The sequence below is a fragment of the Labeo rohita genome, chromosome 6 (genome assembly GCF_022985175.1).
Source record: "Labeo rohita strain BAU-BD-2019 chromosome 6, IGBB_LRoh.1.0, whole genome shotgun sequence".
Classification (NCBI taxonomy): Eukaryota; Metazoa; Chordata; class Actinopteri; order Cypriniformes; family Cyprinidae; genus Labeo; species Labeo rohita.
Window position 1 is genome coordinate 11,191,946 of NC_066874.1, and position 27,786 is coordinate 11,219,731.

Below are 27,786 nucleotides of genomic sequence, written 5' to 3' on the forward strand. Positions count from 1 at the left end.
GGACAAATCAGATTCATTTACTCACCATAGGGAACTCTTGAGTTGCCGTCATCATAGCCCTTAAGTCAGATCAAATTAAATATTGTGAGCCAGTACAAATGCTATTTTTAAAACAAACAATCCCACAAGATATTAGGTACTTATATTTTATTATTACATTTTTAAAAATATTAATTACTCACATTATATCGTCCCACAGAAACTGGAGGTCCTGGAGGACCAGGTGGCCCAGGTGGACCAGGAGGTCCCTAAAATCAGTTTAAAATCTATAGTATAGTATATAGTAGGTAACACTTTATTTTGATGGTCCCTCTTGAACATTCTGTTGACATGTCAAAAAACTCTCATTAGACTGTACTTCTGCTAACTCTTTATTGTGATGGTCTCCCAACAGACATTCTCCTGACTATAAGTAACTTTGTTAGTACGTCAACTTAATCTAATCCTAACCCTACCAGTCTACTAATAATCTACTGTACACTCTAGTGAGAGTTAGTAGATGTATAGGTGCCATTTTACTTATAGTCAACAAAATGCGTCAAAGGCACCATCAAAATAAAGTGAAACCATATAGTATAATCTACACTTCTGTAGTAACAGTGAAAACAAAATAAATGGTATTAAGTTGTTTATTCCTTACCTGATAGCCATAACCATATCCTCCACCTGAATCGCCTTTCTGTCCTTTTTTACCATTTAGACCAGGACGACCCTTTTGATGAAGAATATCGTGTGATTAGGGAATATACCAAATTATAAAAATGATCAAAAATTCAAATTCAACAGGGTTTAGGGATCTTAGTCAAGCCCATATTTTTCAAGGTATGAAGCATCTTTGTGACAGTTAGTATCAGTGTTTTCAAGGCCAGCGATTTCCTGCGGTATTGGGCCACTTTTACACTGTTGCTGTGGGTAGATTTTGATGTCTGCGGGATAAAGCGAGCCCATTAACGTCATATTTAGCCCCTGAAATACGAATTTACTAGGGGAACCCTGGCAAAAAAAAGGTGTATTTTATCCCCCAGAATGTGATTTTTTTAATGGGGGATCCCCCTTGAAATGCCATTAGGCTAGTTTTGAGTAGCAATTGAGTGGGTTTTGTTGTGAAAACCTGGCAACCCTGGTTAGCATATGCGAAAGAAAGTTGGCCAAAGACACTACATGCAAAATTCATTTGGACCAATGATCCCACAAAGACATTTTATGTCTGTCTGTTGTGGTGTGGATTGACTTCACTTTGATGCCAGTTTTATTTTGAAATATAAAAAGACAGACCGCGCTACTGACAGTCACTGCAAAAGTCTATGATAAAATCTTTCTTCAAAAATGTAAAATGGTAGAAAATCTGTCTGGATTTGATTAAAGATACTCACTGGTCTGCCTGGAAATCCTATTTCTCCCTTTGGTCCAGGTGGCCCAACTGGTCCCTGATGAGTGAAAAAATATACAACAAATCTATAACATGTAATTCTTGAATATCAGCAGCATTAATAATGATCAGTGTATTTCTTAACAGGGCAGTTTTGCAGGTAAAAAATAAAGCTTTTATGTGTGGTATTCCTCAGTGGGACAAAAAGCAAAAGCTCACCACAGGCCCCTCTGGTCCTGGAGGTCCTGCCTCACCCTAAAACAGACAGTAACTACATCAGTTTGTCTAACAACGATGGATACTTCTCATCTAGTTCTGATCAGAAGTTCTGATCTAAACTCATTATATGAATGAAAGCTGCAGGCCTCTCACCAGCTGTCCAGCCAGCCCCCCCATGTAAATGGCCGTACCACTGGAGTCTACGATCAGGCCAGGTTCACCCTTTTGACCCTGAAGAGAAAAAAGCAAAAAGCATATAAAATATTAGAGGATTAAAAAAATGCTCAATGAATAATAGTATCTACTAAACATCGCTGTTTCTAGGACTGGATTTACCCCTTATTGTACATAACTGCACTTAGAATAAATAGAATGTTATCATTCATTAGTATGGATGATAATATAGTTATCATTTTTGGTCTTTTTTTGGCCTTCACTCCTTCAGTATTCTGTTACTTTAGGTTGTAAAGTCCTATTAAAAAAAAAAAACAAAAAAAAAAGCAAAACATATATTTAACTTTATTTTGCTATAGTGCACTTTAGACATTCACTACTAACTATAAGTACAACTATAAGTAACTTTGCACCTTCATGTCAACTAACTCTCGTTAGCATAGAGTAGAGTATTTGTAGATGGTTAGGTTAGGGTTAGGGTTAGGGTTAGTAAAATAAGTTGACAGGTACTGGCAAAGTTATTTATAGTCAGTAGAATGTTGGGGAACCATCAAAATAAAATGTTTGCAAACATTAAGTAGACAGTCTACTAATACTTCTAATAACTGGTAGTTGACATGTTCCTGCAAAGTTACTTACAGTCAGCAGAATGTCTAAAGTGGACTATTGCAATATCGTGTCAGCAAAACATATTACCTTGATAGAGTCTCCAGGTAGTCCAGGTTCCCCCTGATCACCTTTTGGACCCATTGGTCCCTTTAAAGATATAAAAAGAGGTAAATAAATAAAAACACATTATAAAACAGTTTTCACTTCTCACAGTTTTATAAAGTTTCGGTTTGGTGTCATGGAAAATTTTGTTTTTGTCAAGCTTGCCTAAACTAATCAACCATTGACTGTGATCTTGTAAGTTTAAAAATGACTAAAGATTGGTTTTCACTCTAAAAATTGTATTCAAGTTAAAGCAGGAGATTTAAAAAAAAAAAAAAATTAAACAAAACAATTTTTAGATTGCAGGCCAATCTTTGTAATTTGGAACATATACAGTATAGGACTTGGCACCTAACTAGGAAGAGCACAATAGATGCATTGGTTGATCTGTAGTTAAAAATTACAATTTAAATAAAAACGTAAGGATACTATAACAATAAAATTACAAGTCATTAAAAACACTTACAGGGAATCCTGCCTGACCAGCTACACCAGGTGCCCCCTAATAAAACAAGCACAAAACACATTGCTTTGAATTTGGTTCTAAACACATTGTAATGCAGTAGAAATAAGTAAATAGTAAGTCATATTTACCCAGGACATTCTATATTAAGCATCATGCAATTTAACATGCTTAAGTTAATAAAGAGCCATTATAACTAGTATTTATCATTTCCTTTCACCTGTGGTCCAGGAATTCCAAATTCTCCATTTTCCTGAAATTAAATGTAATTTAAGTAATTTAATATCGGAAATACAAATCTGTGAAGGTGTAGTAAAGTAATATGGGGTCATTCCATGTCAAATCAAGCAAATTTCCAAAATTTCCTCAAATTTTTGATTTTGCTAATATTTCTTTTCTGAGGAAAGATAGATGAAAAGCCAAAATGTCGTGAATGAATATTTACTGAGTAATCAACTATTTTGTAGACGAAAATGGCACTTTTCACCTTAGATTCAGAGTCAAGTTACAGGGGGGTAAAAATGACTTCGGAAAGATGGCAGCATCATCATCTTATTTGTGGACAGAGATTGCTAGTCCTATTAGTAAAATCAGTTTACTTTAGCAATCTTTGTTGCATTATATGCCAATGGTGACCATTCAAATATGGGGAAACAGCACTTTTCAAGTTTTTCTTTAAAGTTTGCATGCATGTAACCATGCCTATAACTCAAGAAACATTAAAGAAATCACAATATGATTTTAGATTCTAGTTCTTCATAAACTTTTCCTTTAGAATTCAAGGCCCTATATCATTCAGTCCCAGAGATATGGGGATCTCAATGAGGCTTCATGTCCAGATTAATAAATATAATTCATTTTCAGTAGTCGGAAACCAAATTTTAGTCACTTTGTGACTAGCTGATGCTTATTTTATTTAAAGAACAGTGGCCAAATAAGAAATAAGAAATAATGTTAATGTTTCACTCTATCAAGACAGTTGCATAGATCATACCTGTTTGAGTCTCATAAATATTCTTTTTCCAAAAGCTGTGTGCCTGTAACTCAAGTAGTATTAAAGTTATCTTATTATGATTTTAGAATCTGGTTCTTAAGAAACTTCTTTTGGAATCTTAATTTAAGGCCTTGTATGGTTTAATCCCAGAAATATCAAGATGTCAGTGCAGCTCCAAATTTAGTTTCCTACCCTATTTTCAGTGGTCAAAAACCAAATGTAGTTTTGTGTTTATCTAGTATTTATATTACATTTTCCAGATGAGGCAAATCTTGGTTTATTGATGTGAATGCAGTGTGTGGCAAAAGCAGCCACACTTCCCTATGAGGCGTGGGATTTGTTTCAAACATGTTACAATACTGCATGTTTAAACTCTTGGTAGCTTCAGAACATGTTAAAAATGAACAAAATCACTTCTTCCAAATATACCTGAAACTGATTCAAATATAGAATCTTATGAATGGACTACAGAAAGCAAGGTAATGTGACTCAAATTGATCATTTCAGTGCCCTTCTAGCACGCAGACACCTCTGTTCTATGCAATTTTTTTGATAGAGGGAAACAAGATACAATTCTAATTTCAACATCATTTCTCCTTCAGACGTCGTTCTTTAAATAAGTATCAGCAGTCTACAAAGTGACCAAGATTTGGTTTTCGACCACTGAAAATGGGTAACGTTCAACAATCTGGACATGGAGCCTCATTGAGATCCCCATATCTCTGGGTCTGAATGATACAGGGCCTTGGAAATTAAGATTCCCAAAGAAAAGTTACTGAAGAACTAGAATCTAAAATCATATTGCAATATCTTTAATATTTCATGAGTTGTAGGCATGCAAACTATGGACAAAGAATATTTATGGCATGTTGCAATTGTCTTGATAGAAAGAAATGAGATAATCTCTAGTTTTAACATTATTTGTTCTTTAGACAAAAAGAAAAGAAGTCTCATATTTTTACAAACTGACCCACATTTGGTTTTCGAACACTGAAAATGTGTACATTTTAACTTTCAATATCTCTGGAACCAAATCTCATCTCAAAAATAAAGATGCCAAAAGAAAAGTTTGTTAAGACCCACTATCTAAAAGGGCATTAAAATATCTTCTTGAGTTACAGGCATGCAAACTTTGGAAAAAAACTTTAAAAAAAAGTGCTGTTTCCCCATTTTTGAATAATCACCATTGGCACATAATGCAACAAAGATTGCTAAAGTTAACAGATTTTACTAATAGAACTAGCAATCTCTGTGTAAAAATAAGATAATGATGCAGCTATCATTCTGAAAGTCATTTTTACCCTCCTGTAACTTGCCTCTGACCTCTGGTTGAATTGTCACGGAATGACCCTATAGAATTATACAAAGTCTTTTGAGGGTTTACTGTATGATAACACTTACACTGCCATTAACATAGATCACTTTTCCTGGAGGACCTGGTGGCCCTGGCAGTCCTGGAGGCCCTAATGCAAGACCAGGGTCACCCTAAAGACAAATGCATTAGTATAAGTTTATTGCTTAGGTCTACAGAATAGTTGCCGTATTGAACTGGTTTAAATACCAGTGTTGCAGAAGTTTGAGTGAATCATCGATTGAGGCACATCTAACTTAAGTGTCTTCAAATAAACACTTACTTTGTCACCTTTCAATCCTCTTTCCCCCTTTAGCCCCTGTAAAAAAATAAATCATTTAAAAGTTACCATATTGCTGTGCAAAGCTGATCTTCATGCTAGTCATCTTTCACTCACTATTTGTCCTGGAAAGCCATCTAACCCTGGAATTCCCTCTCGTCCCCTTTCACCTTCTTGACCTTTCTGACCTGAAATACCTGGTAAACCAGGTTTTCCCTGCAGATTTGAAAGAAACGAAAATGAACGTTTCTCCTAGGTAGGTGTAATGTACATTATAATTTGGTAACTTGGATATCATGTTATAAACATATAAGTCATTGTCTCACTGGTAGTCCAGGTATCCCCTGAGGTCCCTTTAGAGAGATAAAATAAAAACAGGGATGAGATGGAATAAGCACTGTGTTGCCGTGATGATAACATAACAGCATTTTATAGTTACCTGTGGACCTGGTAGCCCCATGACTCCTGGAATGTATTGAAGATCAACTGCTGTTTTATTCCCATCAGTCTGAAAACACAGTCAAACAGTGGATATGGCAGATCAAGTTCTAGATCTCCTAGAAGTACAAAGTCCTGTGACTGCATGGCCCTTGTGATAGTTCTGAGAACTAAAGGCCTTGAGGGTGCTGAATTTCAAACATTAAATAACTTACAGTAATTTGGAAGGCAGGTCCTGGAGGTCCAGGGGGTCCTGGAGGTCCTTGAGGTCCCATGGGCCCAGGTGGCCCTGCAATGCCTTCCGGACCTGAGATCCCTGATGACCCCTGTGGACCCTAAAGAGCAAGGGATTGGATGGGAGGGTTTAAAACTACAACTACAAAAGTGTTCTAAAAATGCTTAGGTGCCTGTCTTTAGTTGAAATTGAAGTTTAGTCATGAAATTGTTTCTTGATAGGTAATATGCCTTGTTTACAATATGGTGAAGGTTAATAGGAGCTCTTATTTATTTCTGTTAGCAATATATTATAAACTTAAAGATTAGTTCAAACATTAGACACTGGTTTATGGTTTCATCAACATCCCATAGCACTGAACAGTTTCAACTTGGCAAAATATGACATACACTACCAGTCAAGTTTTTGAACAGTAATATTTTTAATGTTTTTTTTTAAAGAATTCTCTTCCGCTTACCAAGCCTGCTATTATTTGGTTCAAAATACAGCAAAAACTGTAATATTGTGAAATATTTTTACGTTTTTTTTTTCATGATTTTTTGATGAATACAAAGATCCAAAGATCAGCATTTATCTGAAATAAAAAGCTTTTGTAATATTATACACTATACCATTCAAAAGCTTGGAGTCAGGGTTTTTTTTTTTAATATTTTTATAAGTGATGATAAAGTGATTAAAAGTGATGATAAACACATTTATGTTACAAAACATTTCTATTTCAGATAAATGCTGTTCTCTTGAAGTTTCTATCCATCAGAAAAACCTGAAAAAATTCAAGTCAACTGTTTTCAACATAATAATCATAATTAAAAAAAATGTTTTTTTGATCAGAAAATTAGAATATTAAAATGATTTCTGAAGGATTATGTGACTGGAGTAATGATGCTAAAAATTCAGCTTTGAAATCACATGAATAAATTACATTTTAAAATATATTCAAATAGAAAGCAGTTATTTTAAATAGTAAAAATATTTCACAATTTTAAGATTTTTTTCTGTACTTTGGATAAATAAATGCAGGCTTGGTGAGCAGAAGAGACTTCTTAAAAAAAAAAAAAAAAAAAACAGTAAAAATATTACTGTTCAAAAACTTTTGACTGGTACTGTACTAAAGTCTAATTTGCTAAAATCACATGTATATATGTATACATATCTAATCCGCTAAGACCGAATACTTGATTTGCCATATCCATTTCCATGCTATAAGTTTATTTTGAGAGATGTCATAAACTACAGGAAATACCACTCAAGAAAACGGTGTAATGCAGGTTATGTGAGCAGTTATCAATTGTCACAGTGTTGTGAAAATGCATGAAAAGGACAAGCAAGCCTCACACAATGAGCTAAAAACACAAGTAGAAGAGTCAAAAAGAAAGTTTGCATTGGCTAATGCATAAGTCTGAAATGATCGATTCAATTTTGACAATGAAAAGTTGTCTTTAGCGAACTAATGACTTTAAGAATAACACTTTCATTGATTAGTCAAGTTTTTGTGACAAACCACACCCAGTAGAGTTAGTTTGTAGTCATGCATGACTTTAGAATACCTGTTCCCCACTAGTCTCCCAGGAAGGAAACCAGTTGGAGAAATAAGAGAAAGCAGAGAAGGGGCTTTGCTACAGGGAGAAAAAATATAGTGAAGATTAACCTCTCAATGAAATAAAGCCCCACAGATGGAGAATACAAATGATATATGTCTGACTTCAAGTCTTATTTTAGTATTCTGTGATCAAATCTTCACATCTAATTTATTAAACATGCAAACGTCACTTGTCTTACCGTTTCCTCTTTAACCCCAGTCAAGCCAATCTCACCACAGTCTCCCTAAAAGAAAGAGAAAAATACATTGCTTGATTTCATTTTAATATCAGGCAAATGAAAATACTTTTAATATTTAATTTACCTTTTGACCTGGAGGACCAGGAGGGCCAGGTTTTCCAGGTCGACCTGGGGGCCCCTGAGTCATAATAAACAGAATAACCAGAACTCAAACAAAATTCCACTAAAGGTTTAAAAATGCATGGTATTAATGAAGAGAGGACGATTTCTTACAGGACGCCCAGGCAACCCATTTTGTCCTGGAGGACCAGTAGGGCTGGTTTCAAGAGATTCTGATTCTGTTTCAGTTGCCCAGTCTGTTCCTGGGGGCCCTGGAGGCCCAGGAGGCCCAGGAGGCCCAGGTAGACCAGGATGACAACATAAAGTCTAAAAAAAAAACAAAAAAAAAAAAAACAGATGAGAACATATTATACTTAAACTCCAAAAGTCAATTACAGAACCAAACACAACAGATCTGCAGCAGCAGAATTTATAGAAATTATGAATTTATTAGGATATGTAGTAGAATAAAATAAAATACTAATTATTTTGGGAAAAGTGTTTTTTACCCAATTAAATATTTTAAAATACTTACAATATATTTTTATGATATGATGTTTGACATGGTGTGGTAACCATATTGAAACACGTTTTGAAAAACCTTTTGAAAGGGCAAGGTTACTATGGGAAATGGAAAGTTTGTTGAATGGATAGTTCACCCAAAAATAAAAATTCTGTCATTAATTACTCACCCCCATGTCATTCCAAACCCTTAAGACCTTCATTCATCTTTGGAACACAAATTAAGATATTTTTTTATGAAATCCAGGAGTTTATTGACTTTGCATAGACCTGCAAAGGAACTATATGTTCAAGGCCCAGAAAGGTATAAAGATAATGATAAAATAGTCCATGTGACATCAGTGGTTCAACTGTAATTTTATGAAGCTACAAGAATATTTTGTGTGCTCTTCCATGTCAGTCTTTGACAGGCATTTATGAGAGTGCCACGGTGCATGCATGTTCTTTGAACACGTCAAAAACAGACACGTAAGAGAAGAAATTGTTGAATACTACCTTAGTTCTGTTGCTGCCTATGCAGGGTCAGAAAGCTTTCAGATTTCATCAAAAATATCTTAATGTATGTTCGAAATTAAGAGGGTGAGTAATTAATTAATACTTTTTGTGTGAACTATCCCTTTAATAAACCAAAGTCTTGCCAAGATACATACTGTCATCAAATTCATTTAATAACTTTTTGCCATTATGGTCAAAACATGATCTGAGACAAATTTTAAGACATGGATATACATACATATACACTATAAATTAGAAGAAGAAGAAGAAGAATGCATTCAAATTAGGCTAGTAGTCTTAGGCATAGATTATCTGATTGTTGAAACGTACCGGTGACAATCCAGAACCCTCCATATCCATAAATGTCTGAAGGGAAAACATTACAATATAAAACACAGATATTTAAAACACAGGTAGTTTGCATAATGCTAATATTCAAAAACAGTTTTTAAAAATAAAAACAATGTGGACATCACCATGTCTTTGTTTTTTGTGTCACTACTAAAATTTAGTTAAACAAAATTTTTTTGCTTCTCTGCTATGAGTTCAGAAAACAGCTTTCATGCTAATTGTGTGAAATGTGTGAATGTGCCTTTTAGGGGTGTAAAGGTACACATATTCATACTGAAAAATTTTCTATATGGGTCTTTCGGTTCGGTATGAGTACTATGGTGGGCCTTATTGTGGGGTAATTTTTTTATTTTTTTTGGAAATATTAACCTCTCACCCCCTCATTTGTTTCTCCACTAGAAGTTAGTAATGTATGCAAAATTCCATCCAGATAATTTTCATTTAGGGTGTGCTCAAAGTGTATCTTTAATCAACAGGTACTTCAAGTGTCACGTATCCTTATTGTCATCGTGTGTTTATGTTGTGATTTCACCATGTGCTCCCTGGACTCAGCCCTCTCGTCACCCTAGTCACGCCCTCCTTGTTTCTTCCTGAGTGTTTCATTGTCTTCACCTGTGTATGTTCTGATTAGTTTGTGTATTTAAGTTCCTCCTTGTGTTGAGTTCCCTGTCGGTCTTTATTGTTGCATATTGTTGATTTGTGTTTCTCCGTGTGTGGATTATCGCTCTGTGTTCCTGCCAGTTCCTCTTGGAAGTGATTAAAATAAGATTTGTGTCGTACGTCGTATCCTGTCTTCCATCCAGCACCAGCAACTACGTGACAGAAAGACCGACCCTAAAACAAAGGATGACCTGGGCTGATGACCTCCTCCTAAACCTGCAACAAGGTGAGCGTTCGCTGGAGGAATATGTGGAGGAGTTTTTGAGTGTTTACCATCTGGTGAGATGGAGCGACAAGATGGTTAACGCATGTTTCCAGATGGGACTCAAAGATGACAGTTTGTTTCAATTGATAAGTCCTAATGATTGCTACCGTCCTGTAGCAGACTTTATAAATTTTGTTCTTGATTTATGTGGTTCCTCGTTCCAAGTCATGGTGGAGGATGGTAATCCTCCTCCCATCTGGAAACATGCAGTCGCCCCACCTCACCAACAGCCAGAGCCCTCCGCATATCACTCCAGCGACCTCACACCCTCCTTGTCTCCTGCGTGTCCCCAAGTTGACCTTAGTTCCACGATGGTCCTCAGCCCAGCACCTCAGGTCGCCGCCACGCCAGAGCCTGCACGCAAGATGGCAGCCGCCACGCCAGAGCCTGCACGCAAGATGGCCGCCACGCCAGAGCCTGCACGCAAGAAGGCCGCCACGCCAGCGTCTGCAGGCAAGATGGCCGCCACGCCAGCGTCTGCAGGCAAGATGGCCGCCACGCCAGCGTCTGCAGGCAAGATGGCCGCCACGCCAGCGTCTGCAGGCAAGATGGCCGCCACGCCAGCGTCTGCAGGCAAGATGGCCGCCACGCCAGCGTCTGCAGGCAAGATGGCCGCCACGCCAGCGTCTGCAGGCAAGATGGCCGCCACGCCAGCGTCTGCAGGCAAGATGGCCGCCACGCCAGCGCCTGCACGCAAGATGGCCTCTGTTCCTGAGCCCCCGGCCAAGATGGCCTCTGTTCCTGAGCCCCCGGCCAAGATGGCCGCAGTTCCTGAGTCCTCGGCCAAGATGGCCGCCAAGCCTGAGCCCCCGACCAAGATGGCCGCCATTCCTGAGTCCCCAGCCAAGATGGCTGCCAAGCCTGAGTCCCCAGTCATGATAACTGGAATGAACATTATGGACAGGGCAATCCCAATTGAGTTCACGGCTCCAATTATCTCCCCTGATTCTCCTGAGACTCCGCTGGTTCCGCCCAGCCTCCCTGAGCCTCCGCTGGTTCCGCCCAGCCTTCCTGAGCCTCCGCTGGTTCCGCCCAGCCTTCCTGAGCCTCCGTTGGTTCCGCCCAGTCTTCCTAAGCCTCCGCTGGTTCCGCCCAGCCTTCCTGAGTCAAGTCAAGCCACGGCTGTAGTTCCTGAATCAAGTCAAGCTACGGCTGTGTTCCCCGAGTTAAGTCAAGTTGCAGCTGTGTTCCCCGAGTCAAGTCAAGTTGCAGCTGTGTTCCCCGAATCAAGTCAAGCTGCAGCTGCTTCTCCTGAATCAAGTCAAGTTTCCGAGTCAGGTCAAGTTACAGCTGCGGTTCCTGAGCCAAGTCACACTGCAGCTGCGTCGACTGAGTCAAGTCACGTCACGGCTACATCTCCTGAGTCAAGTCAAGTTCCTGGTGTGTCTCATGAGCCAAGACAAGTTCCAGAGCACACACCAGAGCCCGAGATGCCTCCAGCGCGCACCCCAGAGCCAGAGCTCTGTCCAGCTCGCCCTCCAGAGCTGGAGCTCTGTCCAGCGCGCCCTCCAGAGTCGGCGCCTCTTCCAGCGCGTCCTCCTGCGTGCCCTCCTGAGTCGGCTCCTCCTTCAGTGCGCCCTCCTGTGCGCCCTCCTGAGTCGGCTCCTCCTTCAGTGCGCCCTCCTGAGCCAGCACCTCATCCAGCGCTCCTTAGGGCTGGCAGAAACGTAAATTCCCCCAAGAAAATTTTGGGGGGGGGCTACTCCCCTGTTCAGCCATGGCCTCCTGGACTATCTGCCCGGCCATGGCCTCCTGAGCCCCCAGACCCGCCATGGCCACCTGAACTGTTTACCCGGCCATGGCCTCCTGAGCCCCCAGATCCGCCATGGCCACCTGAACTGTTTACCCGGCCATGGCCTCCTGAGCCCCCAGATCCGCCATGGCCACCTGAACTGTTTACCCGGCCATGGCCTCCTGAGCCCCCAGATCCACCATGGCCTCCTGAACTCCCTGATCCGCCCTGGAGGTACGCCCCTAAGTACCCGGTGTCTGTCCAGCACGGACCTCCAGGGCGCCCACCCCCCCACCCCAGTGTATGTGTTACGGCGCGAGTCGCGCCTTGTGAGAGGGGGGGGTAATGTCACGTATCCTTATTGTCATCGTGTGTTTATGTTGTGATTTCACCATGTGCTCCCTGGACTCAGCCCTCTCGTCACCCTAGTCACGCCCTCCTTGTTTCTTCCTGAGTGTTTCATTGTCTTCACCTGTGTATGTTCTGATTAGTTTGTGTATTTAAGTTCCTCCTTGTGTTGAATTACCTGTCGGTCTTTATTGTTGCATATTGTTGATTTGTGTTTCTCCGTGTGTGGATTATCGCTCTGTGTTCCTGCCAGTTCCTCTTGGAAGTGATTAAAATAAGATTTGTGTCGTACGTCGTATCCTGTCTTCCATCCAGCACCAGAAACTACGTGACATCAAGAGCTGACTGGTGATATTAGCAACATTTTTGTGGTTGGAGGGAGTGAATGACCAGCACTCTCTTCCACCCTCAATACCATGGTGCCCTTGAGCAAGACACTGAACCCCTAACTGCTCCAGTTGGTGCTGGAGCAAATGGTTGCCCACTGCTTCAGTTGGAGGCTATCGGCGCCAATACAGTTTAACATTTTAAGACTAACAACAGTGTTCTGTATTCTCGTTTTTAACATAATTCACAGTTTACTAATGGTTTTGTATAATTATTAATTACATGCTGTTATTGTCATTTCAACTTTGTCAGCAAAATTTGGTTTGTTTCCATTTCTCATTAAGGAGAGCTGACTGGGAGGGTGAGAGCAGAACATTTCAAAAGTCCAAAAATAAGGACCACCCTAATGTGTACTGAACAAATAGCATTTCAAATAGCATTTCCCCCCCCAGGAAATTCAAACAGTAAATGGCGTTTTGGTAGTCTTTGATGTGGCATGACAGATCGCTGTATAAATGCTTCGGAGAGCCGCTTCAGAAATGTTGGAATAAACCAAAGCATTGACTAGAGTGGTCAGTAAACCACTGTTTAATTAAATAAAATAAAATGATTGATTATTAATTAATTATTAATTAAAAATTATGTTTTTCCCCTGGTGTACCAAAATCATACTGAACCGTGATGTCAAAACCGAGGTCCAGACCGAACCGTCATGTTTGTGTACCGTTAAACCCCTAGTGCCCATAGTTCATAATAGGCTCTCAGTAGTTCCTTCTGCATATTTTAGCTCTAAGCACATAGACCTGCACCAGATGTATTCATACTCACAGTCTTGTCTGAAATTGGGGGTCCAGGAGGTCCAGGTGGCCCAGGTGGGCCTCTAGGGCCTGGATGTCCTTCCCCTTTCTGTCCCTGGAGATACCAAAAAAAAAAAAAAAAATTATATATATATATATATATATATATATATATATATATATTCATTGGTCCATACAAAGACCTTGGTGAAAAAATTATAATTTTCCCACTGTGCATAATAATGTTCTGTCTTCAAACCCTCAAAAGACTTTTGTTTTCTTGGTTCAAACATGTCTTACCAAAATTCTGGTCAACAATGATTTTTCACCTCCAAGATTATTTTAACCTCATTAAGAGAGTGATGATAATTAATGCCTCATTAGGGTGCACATGACACCCATATTCTACATTTTATTTTCACAAGAACTGTACACTTTTTTCATATCTCATTACATATCTATTTTTTCATATTTTTTAGTAGTTTTCACACTCTTGGTTTAACATATAATATGTGACCCTGGACCACAAAACCAGTCATAAGGGTCAGTTTTTTGAAATTAAGATTTATACATCATCTACAAGCTGATAAAAAAGCTTTCCATAGATGTATGGTTTGTTAGGAAAGGACAGTATTTGGCCGAGATACAGCTATTTGAACATCTGGAATCTGAATGTGCAAAAAAAATCTAAATATTGAGAAAAGCACCTTTAAAGGTGCAAATGTAGTTCTTAATAATGCATATTACTAATCAAGAAATTAAGTTTTGATATACAAAATACAAAATTAAAAAAATTTACAAAATATCTTTATGGAACATGATTTTTACTTAATTTCCTAATGATTTTTGGCATAAAAGAAAAATCAATAATTTTGACCCATACAATGTATTTTTGGCTATTGCTACAAATATACCCCAGCGACTTAAGACTGGTTTTGTGGTCCAGGGTCACATATGTAGTAAGGTTAATACCAACCCAGGCTCAATAAAATATGTGCCTCTATATACATTTCTGCAACACCGTAATTATGTACCTTACACTCTTAAAAATAAAGGTTCCAAAAGGGTGCTTTTGCAGTGATGCCTTGGAAGAACCATTTTTTCTGTGAACAGTTCTTAAAAGACTCATTTTGCAGAACATTTTTCGACTATAAAGAACCTTTTCTGCATTTGAAAGGTTCCATGGATGTTCAAGATTTTTCATGGAACCATCGATGCCAATAAAGAACCTTTATTTTTAAGAGTGTACTGCACGTTTTGTGGCAGTTTTAAAGTGAAAATTTGAAAGTGAAAATAGAGAGTGGCACTAAAACACGTTTAATATGTGACAGTGGAGCATTTTCATTACGTTGGTAAAGGCATTAATTGCTGCATTTTTTTTACGCTGCTTGAGGTACATATTGCAGCTGCTCATATTTCAAATATCCAGAGAGTGTCGCTAAAGGTTAATGTTCTATCGTGTTGGAAATATTCCCTACACCAAACCCAACCCTAAATCTACCTGATAGTGTTAACAAATGCAAAAGTAACATAAAAATGCATTTGTTGACACAGCCATGCTATTTTAACCTCCTTATGCGGATTTGAGTTGTTTTGTCTCACCGGCTTTGACCGGAGAGAATTAGAAAAGTCATGTGTATGAAGTTGTATATGTTATGGCAATGTTCAAAAGTATCAGTTTTCAAATTGCGCAGGATGTTAAAATTGATGATAAAGTCATGACATAATACTCTGCAAGTAACTTTTAGTTAGGGTTTATTAATCAAAACTCTGGACATGTAAATCATGTCTGATTTTTACTGCCTCTAGCACTCATTTCAACTGGAAACTGCAGTGATTCGTACATATATGTACTTTGTTTTTGTTTTTTTTTGTTTTGTTTTTTTAAGTTTTGCAGAAATGTATATAGAGGCATGTATTTCCAATGAGCCTATGTTAGTAAACATAAAGTAATTAACAAATAATCAATAAAAATAAATAATTATTAAAAATTTAGATTTTGCAAACCACCTTTTGTCCTTTAGGTCCTGTTGAACCAGGTGGTCCTTGAATACCTTGAGGTCCTTCAGGGCCCTGAAAAGTAACGTCAAATGAAAACACTGAAGTAATAAAATCATAGTAATTATTCAAACAGTGTCCAGAAAAGCCTGCCCAGAAAACTCACAGGTCTTCCATCCTGCCCTGGTTCACCCTATAAAACATCAAAATAATGTTTCTTTTTAGACAGTGACTCAACTTATTGAAATTATTGAATTATTAATTTTAAGAGTAATGAAATGCCAATGGAAGATGATATTACTCACTGGCTCCCCTTGTCGGCCCTCTTTACCAGGTGGGCCCTCTGGACCTTGTGGGCCTATTGGACCCTGCACCTTCTCCACCTTTTTATCCCCTGTGTCTATCAATTCTGTTACTGGACCCTGGGGTCCAGGGGGTCCAGGTGGTCCAGGTGGTCCAGGTGGTCCTGGAAGCCCACGATCACCTTTGAGGCCAGGATATCCAGGCCCAATACTACCCTATACAGAGAAATAAGTAATGTGTTCATCAACCTAGCTGAAATCAGAAAGAAGTCATCATCCATTCACTGCACTGGTGAAAGGTGTGTGTGTACCACTAAAATAAATCTTGTTTACCCTCATTCCTTTCTCTTCACGATCACCCTGGGGAAGCAAAGAGGACAAAAAAAAACAAACAAAACAAAAACAAAAAAATCTAGTCAAACCTGATTAGGACACAGCACAAGGCAAATGAATGTATGATGTACTATACAAATTGCATATCCTCATCCAACTGAAATATGTAATCGACAGTTTATATAATTAAATGTTCTTTTTTAGACTTTAACATATGCTTAATGCGGCAATCATTTAATACATTTAATTATAAAATACCCCAAAACAGAACTGTACCTTCTCCTCATGAGTTCCACCTGTGCTGGAGAGTGTGGTTGAATCATGTTTTGCCTCTGTGAATATCAAAGCAGTATTCTGTGTTAAAATAAAGACCAGGGTTGCATTTCCCATAAGCATCCCAAAACCCCAAAAAGCATATAATGCCATGGTGTGACCACTAGATTCATATATAGCTCTATATAAAGAGGTTATTAAGGATTATTAAGTTCTATGTGTATGTACATATTAGGGCTGTCAGTCGATTAAAATGTTTTATCTAATTAATTAATCTAATTAATCACAAACTAAATTTGGCTGTGAAAATACCCATTATAAATACCCAAATTATTTATAAAGCTTTTTTGTTCACACAATGAAAGTCACAATAACCAAAACGTCTTGGTAACATATGGAACCCTCGTTCTCTGAAGGAGGGAATGGAGACTGACGTCATGGGGTCTCACTGGGGAGCCCAATCACCTCTGAGTTTAAGAAAAAAAGACCAATGAGAATTGGTGAGTGGAATTTGAATGCCAAGCCACTCCCCCGTACATACGGGCATATAAGATGGTGGCATGCATTCACTCATTCAGGTTTGTGCTAAAGAGCCGAGACGCATCCCGCCATTCAACGCAGTTTAAGATTGTGGTATGAGGGACGTAACATCTCCATTCCCTACTTCAGGGAATGAGGGTTACATACATAACCAAGATGTTCCCTATCAGTCAGTGACGTTCTACATTATGTCGATTGACGTCATAGGGTCCTTATGGAAAATGTCACATCCTGAAATGCGTTACGTAATTGAGGTACAAATGCTGACAGGCAAGTGTGTCAGGACAAACACACGGGAGGACACGGGCTTCATGTGAAGATTTTAAAATCTTGCGAAGGTGTTAGGTGATGTCCAGCCCACAGCTCTGCAAATGTCTGCAAGAGAGATGTCATGCGCCAACGCCTAAGTGGAGGCAACACTCTGAGTGGAGTGAGCCCTCATTCCCAGGGGGCACGGCTCACCTTGGGACTGGTATGCCAAGGTGATGGCATCTACCACCCAATGAGCCAACCTCTGTTTGGAGACAGCATTCCTCTTCTGCTGACCTCCAAGCAGAAAAAGAAAAACAGCTGGCAGTGGGAGGACTCCTGGGAATCAAACAGGTCTACCTGAGCTTCCCTGAATCAACTCCAAATGAACTGGCCCGCCTGAAGATGGAGTCTCCATTCCCCGGGAAGGGTGAGCTGTCATGAGAACGCATCAGCTGTATGATTCAGCTCTCCTGGAATGTGAATGGCATGCCACCATAAACCAATCATCAGGCCTTGAGTGCTCGGGAGAAGGTGGAGAGTCCACTTCCAACCCGACGGTCCAGGCTGCCCGGAGGAGCATGGCCGTCAACTGAGCCTTGGACCCCGACTGTGCAACCGCCTCGACGGAGAGACAACTTGAAAGACACTCTCAACAATCGCCCAGGGGAGGACCATGGCACTCATCTGTGCGCACATGGCTATCTCTCCACTGAGTGCAAGAAAGGGAAGTTCCCCACAGCCAATAAACTCCTGCAGCGATAAAAAGGCATCTTCCTTCATAGTCACAGCTCACAAAGCAATTGGCTCAGAAGCAGAAATCTGAATGAGTGGATGGACGCCTCCATCTTATAACCCTGTATGTATGGGGGAGTGGCTTGGCATGCAAATTTCACTCGTCAATTCTGATTGGCCTTTTCTTCTTAAGCTCAGAGGTGATTGGGCTCCCAAGCGAGACCCCATGATGTCAGTCGACGTAATGTCAAATGTGACTGACTGATAGAGAACAGCTTTGTTACCAACAGTCTTCAAAATACCTTATTTTATGCTCCAGAAAAGAAAGGTTTGAAACAACATGAGGGTGAGTAAACGATGACAGATTTAATTTTTTTTGTTGTGAACTACCCCTTTAATGTTTTTATTTATTTATTATTATTATTATTATTATTATTATTTTTAAAATGAAATGATACTCTAAATAAGAAACTAAATCTGCCAGCAGGTGGTGGTAAATGTCTTTATGAGTCATTAATTCGTTTGGTTAAACTGGCTGATTCATTCTCTTTATGAGTGGGCCTTTGAATCATTGATTCACACGATTCGTTAAAAACACAGAGGACATTTTGTTACACATAACGTCAGAATTCAATAAAAATGTAACAAAAATGATTAGGAATCCTGGGTCTGACCTGATTTCAACCTCTTATTTGAGACTTCTGTATCAACTTTGTCATAATGTTACAGCCACACCAGTTCATCTGTGTGTTTATAACAGTGTGTTGTGTGTGTGTGTAAGCGAGTATGTGTTTGAGTAGGCGTGTCTGTTTTGTGCTTGTTATGTTTTAGAGTGTAACCCCTTTCTTACTGTTTAACAGTTTTACTTACTGTGTTACAAAGCAACAAAACTTGTTGCTGATAAAGCAAAAAAATTAAATATATGGGTTAAAATTAAATGTCAAATTAAAGGTTCTTAATTCACTTAATAATCTTTTTTTTCATGTTTTAAAGTATACTTGTTTTGCTTTGTTGACTAATAAAGCATAAAGTGTATTCAGTATTACATTTCAAATTAATATATTTTAAATGTACTAAATTGCAAGAGTGAGTAAGGTCGTACGAATTAGCCACCTTGTCAAAAATGTACAAAGTGCTGTGAGATCTGGTTGGTATATACTGACTAATAATTTGCAAAATATTAATTTATAGTTAATTCATAGTTAATAAACAATACTAGGGGTGGCGAACGTCGGTCCTGGAGAGCCACAACCCTGCATAGTTTTGCTTCAACCCTAATCAAACGCACTTGAACAAGCTAATCAAGGTTTTTATTAGCTCATATAAGAGTTAGATAATGCTTTGTAAATATTACCTGTAAATTGTTCTCATTTTAGATTAGATCATAGAAAATCTGAAAATGTCATTAATTAAGTTTAAACCTACCTTTACTGACCATTAATTGCATTAGTATTAAGTGTTCCTTTAAAAAAAATAAAACAGAACATACAGTTTGTACAGTATAAAAACCATTACACCTATGGACAGTCCCTGTAAACCACATATGCCAATATATGTGTGTGTGAACTTAACGTATTTGTAAACATTTTTAAAGAAGACTGAATATGAATGCAATTAATGTTCAATAAAGGTTGGTTTAAAGCACTTAATTAATGGCATTTTCCTATTTTCTGTGACCTAACCCAGTGAGAATTATTCACTCCTAATATCGAGTTAACAATTCCATTACTATGAGCTAATTAAACAATTATAATTGTGTTAACTACAGTGACAATAAATAAAAAAAACTCACTATTCATATAGCTTATAAGTGTTTAGCGGTGAATTTGTTTTGACAGATGATCAATTACATCATGTGAACACAGTAAACATAATTAAAAGAGGAGAGCTTTTTGCTTGCTCGTTTAATTACAACAAACAGTTGCTCTGAAAAATTATTTCAATTTAAAACATTCTATTTTATTTTTCCTGTGATGGTAAGGCTTTATTTCTAGTGAAGGTTGTTTACTGGCATTGTTGGCTTCATGAAGAACCTTTAACTTTCATAGAATCTTTCTATTGCACAAAAGTTTCTGTATAAATACTGTCCACAAGATGGCATTACAGCATTATCATTGCATTCAGTTTGAAGCAATTTCTGCCTGCATTCTTATGTCAGCATCATATTTTGTGCTCAACTTACATAGGTTGACCACATTTCACAGATTCCACAATTTTCAAATGTACAGTACTGTGCAAAAGTCTTAGGCCACTAGTATTTTCACCAGCTAAAAAATGGTTTAAAGTAAGTTATTTCTATCTTTTGCTGTAGTGTGTCAGTAGGAAACATCAGTTCACATTTCCAAACATTCTGTTTGCCATTAATTGTAATAATCTAGTGAGATTTTTGTTTGCACAGGCAGTCTGAAAACAACCAGTGCTCCACACAGACATCTGATCTCACCATCATCCAGTCTGTCTCTGGAATGACATGAAGAAACAGAATAACGGAAACAGACTAAATCCAGAAGAACTGTTTCAACATCTCCACGATGTTTCAAGTAACCTACCTGCAAAGCTACCTGAAAAACTATGCACAAGTGCACCTAGGGCAAAAGCTACTTTAAACGCAAAGGATGGTCACATCAAATGCTGATTTATTTTAGTTAATAGAAGTTCATTGATAAAGACAATCTATTTACGACATTGTTTTTTGACAGCATCCTCATTTTATGTGCCTAACTGCCTAAAATTTTAACAGTACTGTAGCTTTGTAGGTATAGGTCTCTTAAAGCATCTTTTTCTGTTTCTTAAGACAGACTGGATTGAATGATGGAGAGATCAGATCTCTGTTTGCACAAGGAGTCTGACAACAGCCTGTGCTCCATACAAAAATCTCACTGGATTATTATAATTAATGGCAAAATGAATGTTTAGAAATGTAAACTGATATTTCCTACTAAAGCCAGGGCTAAAAACTGAAGAACAGTTCCCACTGTAAGCATCACTAATAGTGAACGTTACTATCACTTAACACAAAACATTCTATAAATTCAGTTCTATAAAGTTCCAGTTTCTTCAGGATTAATTTCACAGACCTATCAAGTCCTCATCTGTGTCCAGTTTAGGCTTTCTCCCTGTAGAAGCAGGTTGTGGAGGCAGGGGGGGCAGAGCAGAACCCTTTTAAATAGAAAACACATAACTGTTACCAGTTAAGTTTGTTCAAGACAGCTTTTAAAGAGACTATCATAGCTTGTGGTTGATAAAAGATGTTTTTTAGCTAAATTGTTTTACCATACTTAAACATTACTTAAACATCTATTTCAGTTTTTTTTGTCTGACACAGTTCCACAGTTCAAAACATTAAGCAGAATAAATGCTTTCTATGCCACTAAAAATCAATCGAACCAGCAACCAATATGGCAGTAGCAGGAGTAGTAGGAGATTATAAAACCACTACAAGGATGAAATCGCTATATGTATGACCAAACAAGACACAAGGCAGAATAAAGCAAAATAGCTACTCTTTTCATGCAATTCTGGAATTACCTATAAACAAGTGACCCATCTTTCCTAACCATTATTAATATTAGAAGAATTTTTTTTTTTTTTTAAATTAGGTCTTCATTAATAACTATTGTAAGCCCACTAGTAATCATTACTTAATAGTATTACTAATGCATTATTTCATCTTTCATAAGTAATTATTAACAAAAAATTTAAAACTACGATTACAATTACAAAACTATTTTTAGGTTCTGAGTAGTTCTCTGGGAGGTATGAAAAATAGTTACTATTTTTTTAATTGGCCCCACTTTATATTAGGTGTCTTTAAATAATAAGTACTTAATAATAAAATAGTAAATGTACCTATTGTGTTCATGTTGAATTGCAAAATGCTTTTGCTGCTATTGAGGTGGAATACGGGTAAAGTTAGGGACAGTTTTGGTGGTATGATTAGGTTTAAGGGGTAGAAGTAGGGTCAACAGTGTAATTATAGATATGACTACAGAAATTAAATATAGCTGCAAGCAACAATTTATGGACCAAGCACAACAGAGCTAAAATGAAGAGCTAAGGAGCTGTTTTTAATTACTCAGTACAGAGAGCTGGAGAGCAACTTTCTTGCATACTTAAATTCAATATTTAAATAAGTCTGCAGAGGATGGCCCCAGTGCAAAGTTTTTTTTTCTTTTAAAAAAAAATTTCAGTTGGCGGACATTTAACAAACGAAAAGTCTGTATGAGTCTCACTAGCGCTTTTCTGACGGTTTTGGAGAGAGGGGGCCGGGTTTTACGATTCGTCAACCTGCGAATGCAGACATGATGGCTGAATTGCGTTTACATTACACAGAGATTCAATCACAATGTGGCCTCAACTACCTCTGGACCATGACACGCTGATCGGATCGCATTCCAATCAGAAGCAAATTTACACTGGATACGGGTCGCATGTTAAGTGTCACATTGCCAAGTGTAAACACAGCCATTGGTTGATACAAAACTCAAAATGGCCAACGTCCAAAAAGTACAAAAATTAGGTATCGTTCGATTTGGTATACTGTTACAAATTCAATAAGATAATCTTATGATTTTTGGCCAAACTGGTCACAAGTTATAAGCAGAAAGGACCGTTTTTTTATATCATTTGACCAGTAGGTGGTGCTGGGCTGAAACTACTTATAAGGCCTCAGCACATGCTTGTCAGATTCAAGTTTGGTCAGATTCCACTAAAGTGTTGTGGATATATAGCCTCAAGTCCAATTTGTTAACACACTTTACAAAAACAGTTTGGTATATCAAAAAGCTTTTGATAGTTGGCGCCGACATATAGCGCTGTTGTGCTTCAGGCATCTCGAGTTTGAGTCCTTGATTGAGGACCTTTCCTCACTTCCTGTCAACTAACTGTCCTATCCTAATGAAGGCAAAAAATGGCAAAAATAAATCTTTAAAAAAAAGCTTTTGATACCTTTTGGCAGAATGCTCTAAAGTTGATCTGAGCCGCCAGTTTTGGTGAAAATTGGACAAACTGTCCAACTGTCCAAACTGACGAGAAATATGAGGGCAAATTTGGCCTATTGGTGGCGCTACAGAGTTTGAGACAGAGACTCCAAATTTGCTGTGGTTAAAATTGGGACTGTCTTCAATCTGTGTCAAATTTCATAACTTTCCTGCAGGCGGTTCTACAGACTCCCAAAGCAGAAGTAGAAGACGAAGACAAAGAAGAAGAAAAAAAAGAAGACTAATGGATACAATAGGTGCCTAAGCACCTTCGGTGCTGGTCCTCTATTTACAGATGTAATTACAGGGCTGTATTTTCAAACATAAGTACAAAGTAAAAACATATTTACACAATAAGTGCATTGTATCAAATTATTCATTTAAAAGTATGTAGTAGTTTTACTATATACTTACTTTTAGCTTCATATTAAGAACACTTAATATGAAGTCGGTGCCTTTAATCAGTTGTTGGTTAATAGTACATAGTGAAAATACACATTTAACATATATTTATGTTAAATATATGCTGTACATAGCGTGGCTCACAGAAATATATTTTTCAAATTAAATATATTTAGTTTGAACCTTCAAATGGCAAAATATATTACAACACATACTTAAAATGGCAAGGAAATAGGTTTCCAATCTTAATCACATCTTGGGTAAAAGCAATTTTTTTGAAAATGTATTTTTAGACAATATAAATATATTTAAAAGGAACATGTAAAGTAGCTGCAGACTATGGGGAAATAAAAATAATTAAAACTTATCTCTCTGTATTTTAGTCAGACAAATACAATAACTAATGTTAAAAAAAAATACCTACTAAATCAAGATCCATGACCGTACTGTCTTCTAATCCACTTCCATTGTCTCCAGAACCCTATAAATAATGAGAATCAAGCATTATCAGAGTTTTCCCACATTAGCATTTAGTTAGTAAGCCATCAAAATATACAGTGGCAGAATATTTATCTGTGTACTATAAACAATTCATTTCAAATGTAAATGGAGAATTATTTTTAAGAATGACACAGTCTTAAGATTATACGCAGCTTACGTCATAGTCATCATCATCATCATCAGTATCAGCATCATTACAATGATGTTCTGCAGCTCGTGGGTTTCCAACCACCCTCAACTCTGAGATCAGGCCCTAAAAAACAGGTCAACATCAGAGTCAACATCAGTCAACATATCAGCTGTAGTTATATATAAACATAAATGTCTTTCCAGATAATGGGAAGGATGGATGCATAGATACAGCAGTTATACCATATTGGTCTGAGATAACTGACTGATCAGTTGATCATTTGCCAGACAGACAGACAAAAAGGCAACAATTTTTTATGATACACAGGACATACTTCATATTTGTCTGGGTCATCAGCTCCACTTTGTCCAACATAGATCCTAGAGTTTGTCTCCAGCTCCAAGTCATCAGATGAGCGCTCAAACTTTACCATCTTGGGCTCAGATACACAGTCCTCATAGAAAGACACCTGATCCACATTAACAGCGAGTGAGAAGCGACTCCACTCCAGTGGCTTGTGTTCCACCTCAAAGCTGGCCACCTCTTGAGATTTATTTGAATTGGGCTCTGTGTAATAAAAAGAAACTTTTCTTTTGCCATCCTCCACTGCAGAGAGCTTGACCCCCAAATACATGATTGTTTGATTGGAATCGGTGATGGAGAAGAGGACCCCAGCATTATCAGAGGTGGGCTTCAAGTGAAAGACAATAGAGAAGTCTCGGTAGAAGGGTGTGGGAAGGTGAGCACGTGCCATCTGCCCTGTGATGGATTCATTTGTGAAGCGGTAAGCAGTTTGTCCATTTGGGCCAGGAACCCGGCTGATGTCTTCAGGTGAAGACGTTCCAAGAAGTTGCAACAGGGTGATTCCACTCTCTTTTATGATACAAAAAATAATGGAAATCAGTACAGCAGTTGAAATGAATGTAGTAAACAGTAATGTTAAAATAATATATATATATATATATATATATACATTAAGTGAAAATGTCTGAATTTAGTTATTACTGAAATGTTCATTTGCCATTGAATTATTCAAAAGAGATGCCTCTATCTTCATTCAGTTCTTACTGGTGTCTAAAATAACATGCGTCTTTTAGAAAATGGCCAGTTATTATATAATTCTTTGCAATACATGTAAGGTAAAATTGCATAACTCATGAAAGTCAACTGGTTCAGCCTCATAAATCAACATGTTGCAGCCTCTGGGGACTGTCAAAAATGGTGACTGGTGATTATTACCATGTCTACAGAACCTAGGGAGAAACAGTCAGACACAGTGGAATAATACTTCACAGTGCACATTACAAAAAGTCCTGGGAGAGTCAGACTAAATTTAGCATGCTGATTATGTGAAATTTTGCTTTCTCAGGGTTGATGATGGAGTATAGGAAGACCATTGTCAGATCACAGAAATTTATTTCACAACAGTTAAAAATAGTGTAGGTCTTGTAAAAACATTACCATTGTTTAGTGTAAATGTTTTATGCTAGACCACCATCGTGAAAATGTATTATATCTTGCAACCAACTTTTTTCAACCAACTTAAGTAGAACTAAAGTCTGTAAGTTTAAGTTTGTTGTATATCTGTTAAGTTTATATATGTAAAGTTTATATATGTATAAACTTATGCATCTAGATGTAATGTTTACTGGTGAATGTAGTGACATACATTTATTAAATACACTTTAACCTCATTTTACTTTAATCACATTTACTTTAACCAACTTTAACTTTAATCATTTCAAAATATTAAAGTATCAAAAAGGTTATAGAAGTTTAAACTTACTGTAAAAAAAATACACTGTACAAATGTATTATTTTATATAAAAAATTGCTATAAAATTAAAGCCTTATGTCTAAATAAGATTTGTTCCAAATTTGAAGTTGATACAAAAAAATTGATGTTCCTGTGAAATTTTATTTAGGACGTTATACCACAAACAGCCACTGGGTGCCTTTCAAACTCCATTAATTTTTTGATGCATTTTCTGTCACAAATGTCTAAATTTCTCTGTCAATATTACTTCTATCAAAACTAACTACACATATTGAGACTCACACCTTTCCAGTGATATGTATTTTGTCAAGATTATAAAAATGTTTTGATTGTTAAATTTTGAAATATAACACCTGACACTGCCCAAAGGGGAGGAGCCCGCTAAAAGAATTTAAAGCACCGTTTCCATGGTTACAGAATGTTCGCGTTCACAAATTTTTAAGCTTTCAAATTTACTATGATTACTAAAATATGTGATAGGGAAAACAGACAACAGCTGGGACGGTTAATATCAGATAAAATGGTTAATGTCATTTATATTGAACCTTGTATATTGTGTACTTAAAGCAGTTGTAATTACACATTTGTAAATTAAGTTCCAATTTAGTACATTTAAGACATATTAAATATCAAATAACACACTAGTTAAATGTTATAACTACAGTCTGTTAGGTAACACATCAAAAATATGTGTACTTTAAAATATAACAAAAGTTTATTAAAACAGTGATTAAAGTATACTTCTAATTGACAAACTTTGACAAAAGTGCACTTTTTTAAAAGTGTAAGTGTCATAAATGTATTACTCTCTTTCAGTACACTATTGGCCTTATTTATTAATATTATATTATTTGCAAGTACAGTGTTTTAAAAAAAAATACTACACTACAAGTGCACATTCAAAACAGTACACTTTGTTTAAGTAAAATTTTAATGCTGTATTATTTCAACCTTGCAGCTGTCAGACATTACCCCTAACATACTGTGTATAAAGAGGTTTATATAGGTTCTTTACTTTCTACATCTATACTTGTGTATACTGTAAACTCTTGCATAAAGAAAGATTTGGGCTGAACCAAGCTAACGCTTCTGACTGTGGGAACGGCATGTTCAATTCTAGGCTCATGTTTCAACGGCAATGGCAGCTTAGTGGCTTTTCCACACTACACCATGATTCTCATTTGACACGGCTGTCCATTCGCTCACCCACTCAGCCAGCATTCATTTCGTTCCTGTGCTGTGCTGTCACCCTTTTTCAAAACACTCACACAGGGGATTCTGGGAGGATAGCCCATTATCTTGTCCAGATGTGTCCACTTGCTCCTGCATTCTACCTCATAACATCAACTCTGGAACCACCATGAAGTTCAGACTTCAGATGACACTATGAGTGAGAGTGCGTCATTCCAGTATCATTCAGAAATTGATTTCTCATAAAGCCATGACACAAGACATAATAAATTTAACCACATAATCAATGCACAGCTTAACTGCCACATAAATGTGATAAACCATATTTCAAAAGCGTAAACGTAAACAAGACATCTTTTCAAAACACGATTACGGGAAATTATATTTAAAGTACTGGTGAATGTTCACTCTGAACTACTTCAACTATTTATCTATGCTTAAGTAATTACTGTCAAGGAACATGTGTAGTACTGCAACACATGTGAAAATGCTCATGAATAAATTGTCCCTTGGGCTTCAGCGTTATTGGCCAGCTGTTTCAGACTGTCTTCCACATGCATATACATGCTACAGCTGTGATGAGACTAATCAAAATAAAATTTTTGTGATATAGCGACAAAAAATACAATTTTGATAACACAGTAATCACACAAAAAAAGAGCTCTGTCAGCTCTGTTTCCTTAAAATTATTTGTTGAAATGCCTTCTGCCAAGAATCTTTTTCTATATTTTTTTTAAGTCCACTGACAGCTGGATAGGTAAATGGAA

At 37.5% G+C, this 27,786-nt stretch overlaps 1 protein-coding gene across 4 annotated transcripts in view; it reads right to left on the bottom strand.

Moving 5' to 3' along the window:
- Positions 1-27,786, bottom strand: part of col18a1b (collagen type XVIII alpha 1 chain b) — a 48,805-nt gene that overhangs the window by 6,937 nt on the left and 14,082 nt on the right. For 3 of the 4 annotated variants that reach the window (XM_051113120.1, XM_051113119.1, XM_051113117.1), the window contains exons 2-31: positions 24,386-24,924; positions 24,079-24,174; positions 23,845-23,901; positions 21,117-21,198; positions 16,519-16,574; positions 16,243-16,269; positions 15,913-16,125; positions 15,774-15,800; positions 15,620-15,682; positions 13,641-13,724; positions 9,460-9,495; positions 8,287-8,439; positions 8,138-8,191; positions 8,014-8,058; positions 7,782-7,850; positions 6,215-6,334; positions 6,001-6,069; positions 5,888-5,914; positions 5,679-5,777; positions 5,565-5,600; positions 5,332-5,415; positions 3,157-3,189; positions 2,940-2,975; positions 2,459-2,518; positions 1,742-1,819; positions 1,589-1,624; positions 1,374-1,427; positions 641-712; positions 183-248; positions 26-59 (exon numbers count right to left, since the gene is read on the bottom strand). In XM_051113120.1, the coding sequence (XP_050969077.1) occupies positions 26-59; positions 183-248; positions 641-712; positions 1,374-1,427; positions 1,589-1,624; positions 1,742-1,819; positions 2,459-2,518; positions 2,940-2,975; positions 3,157-3,189; positions 5,332-5,415; positions 5,565-5,600; positions 5,679-5,777; positions 5,888-5,914; positions 6,001-6,069; positions 6,215-6,334; positions 7,782-7,850; positions 8,014-8,058; positions 8,138-8,191; positions 8,287-8,439; positions 9,460-9,495; positions 13,641-13,724; positions 15,620-15,682; positions 15,774-15,800; positions 15,913-16,125; positions 16,243-16,269; positions 16,519-16,574; positions 21,117-21,198; positions 23,845-23,901; positions 24,079-24,174; positions 24,386-24,924 (2,505 nt within the window). The remainder of the gene's footprint in view (positions 1-25; positions 60-182; positions 249-640; positions 713-1,373; positions 1,428-1,588; positions 1,625-1,741; positions 1,820-2,458; positions 2,519-2,939; positions 2,976-3,156; positions 3,190-5,331; positions 5,416-5,564; positions 5,601-5,678; positions 5,778-5,887; positions 5,915-6,000; positions 6,070-6,214; positions 6,335-7,781; positions 7,851-8,013; positions 8,059-8,137; positions 8,192-8,286; positions 8,440-9,459; positions 9,496-13,640; positions 13,725-15,619; positions 15,683-15,773; positions 15,801-15,912; positions 16,126-16,242; positions 16,270-16,518; positions 16,575-21,116; positions 21,199-23,844; positions 23,902-24,078; positions 24,175-24,385; positions 24,925-27,786) is intronic. The other variant, XM_051113118.1, reaches the window with a different exon arrangement.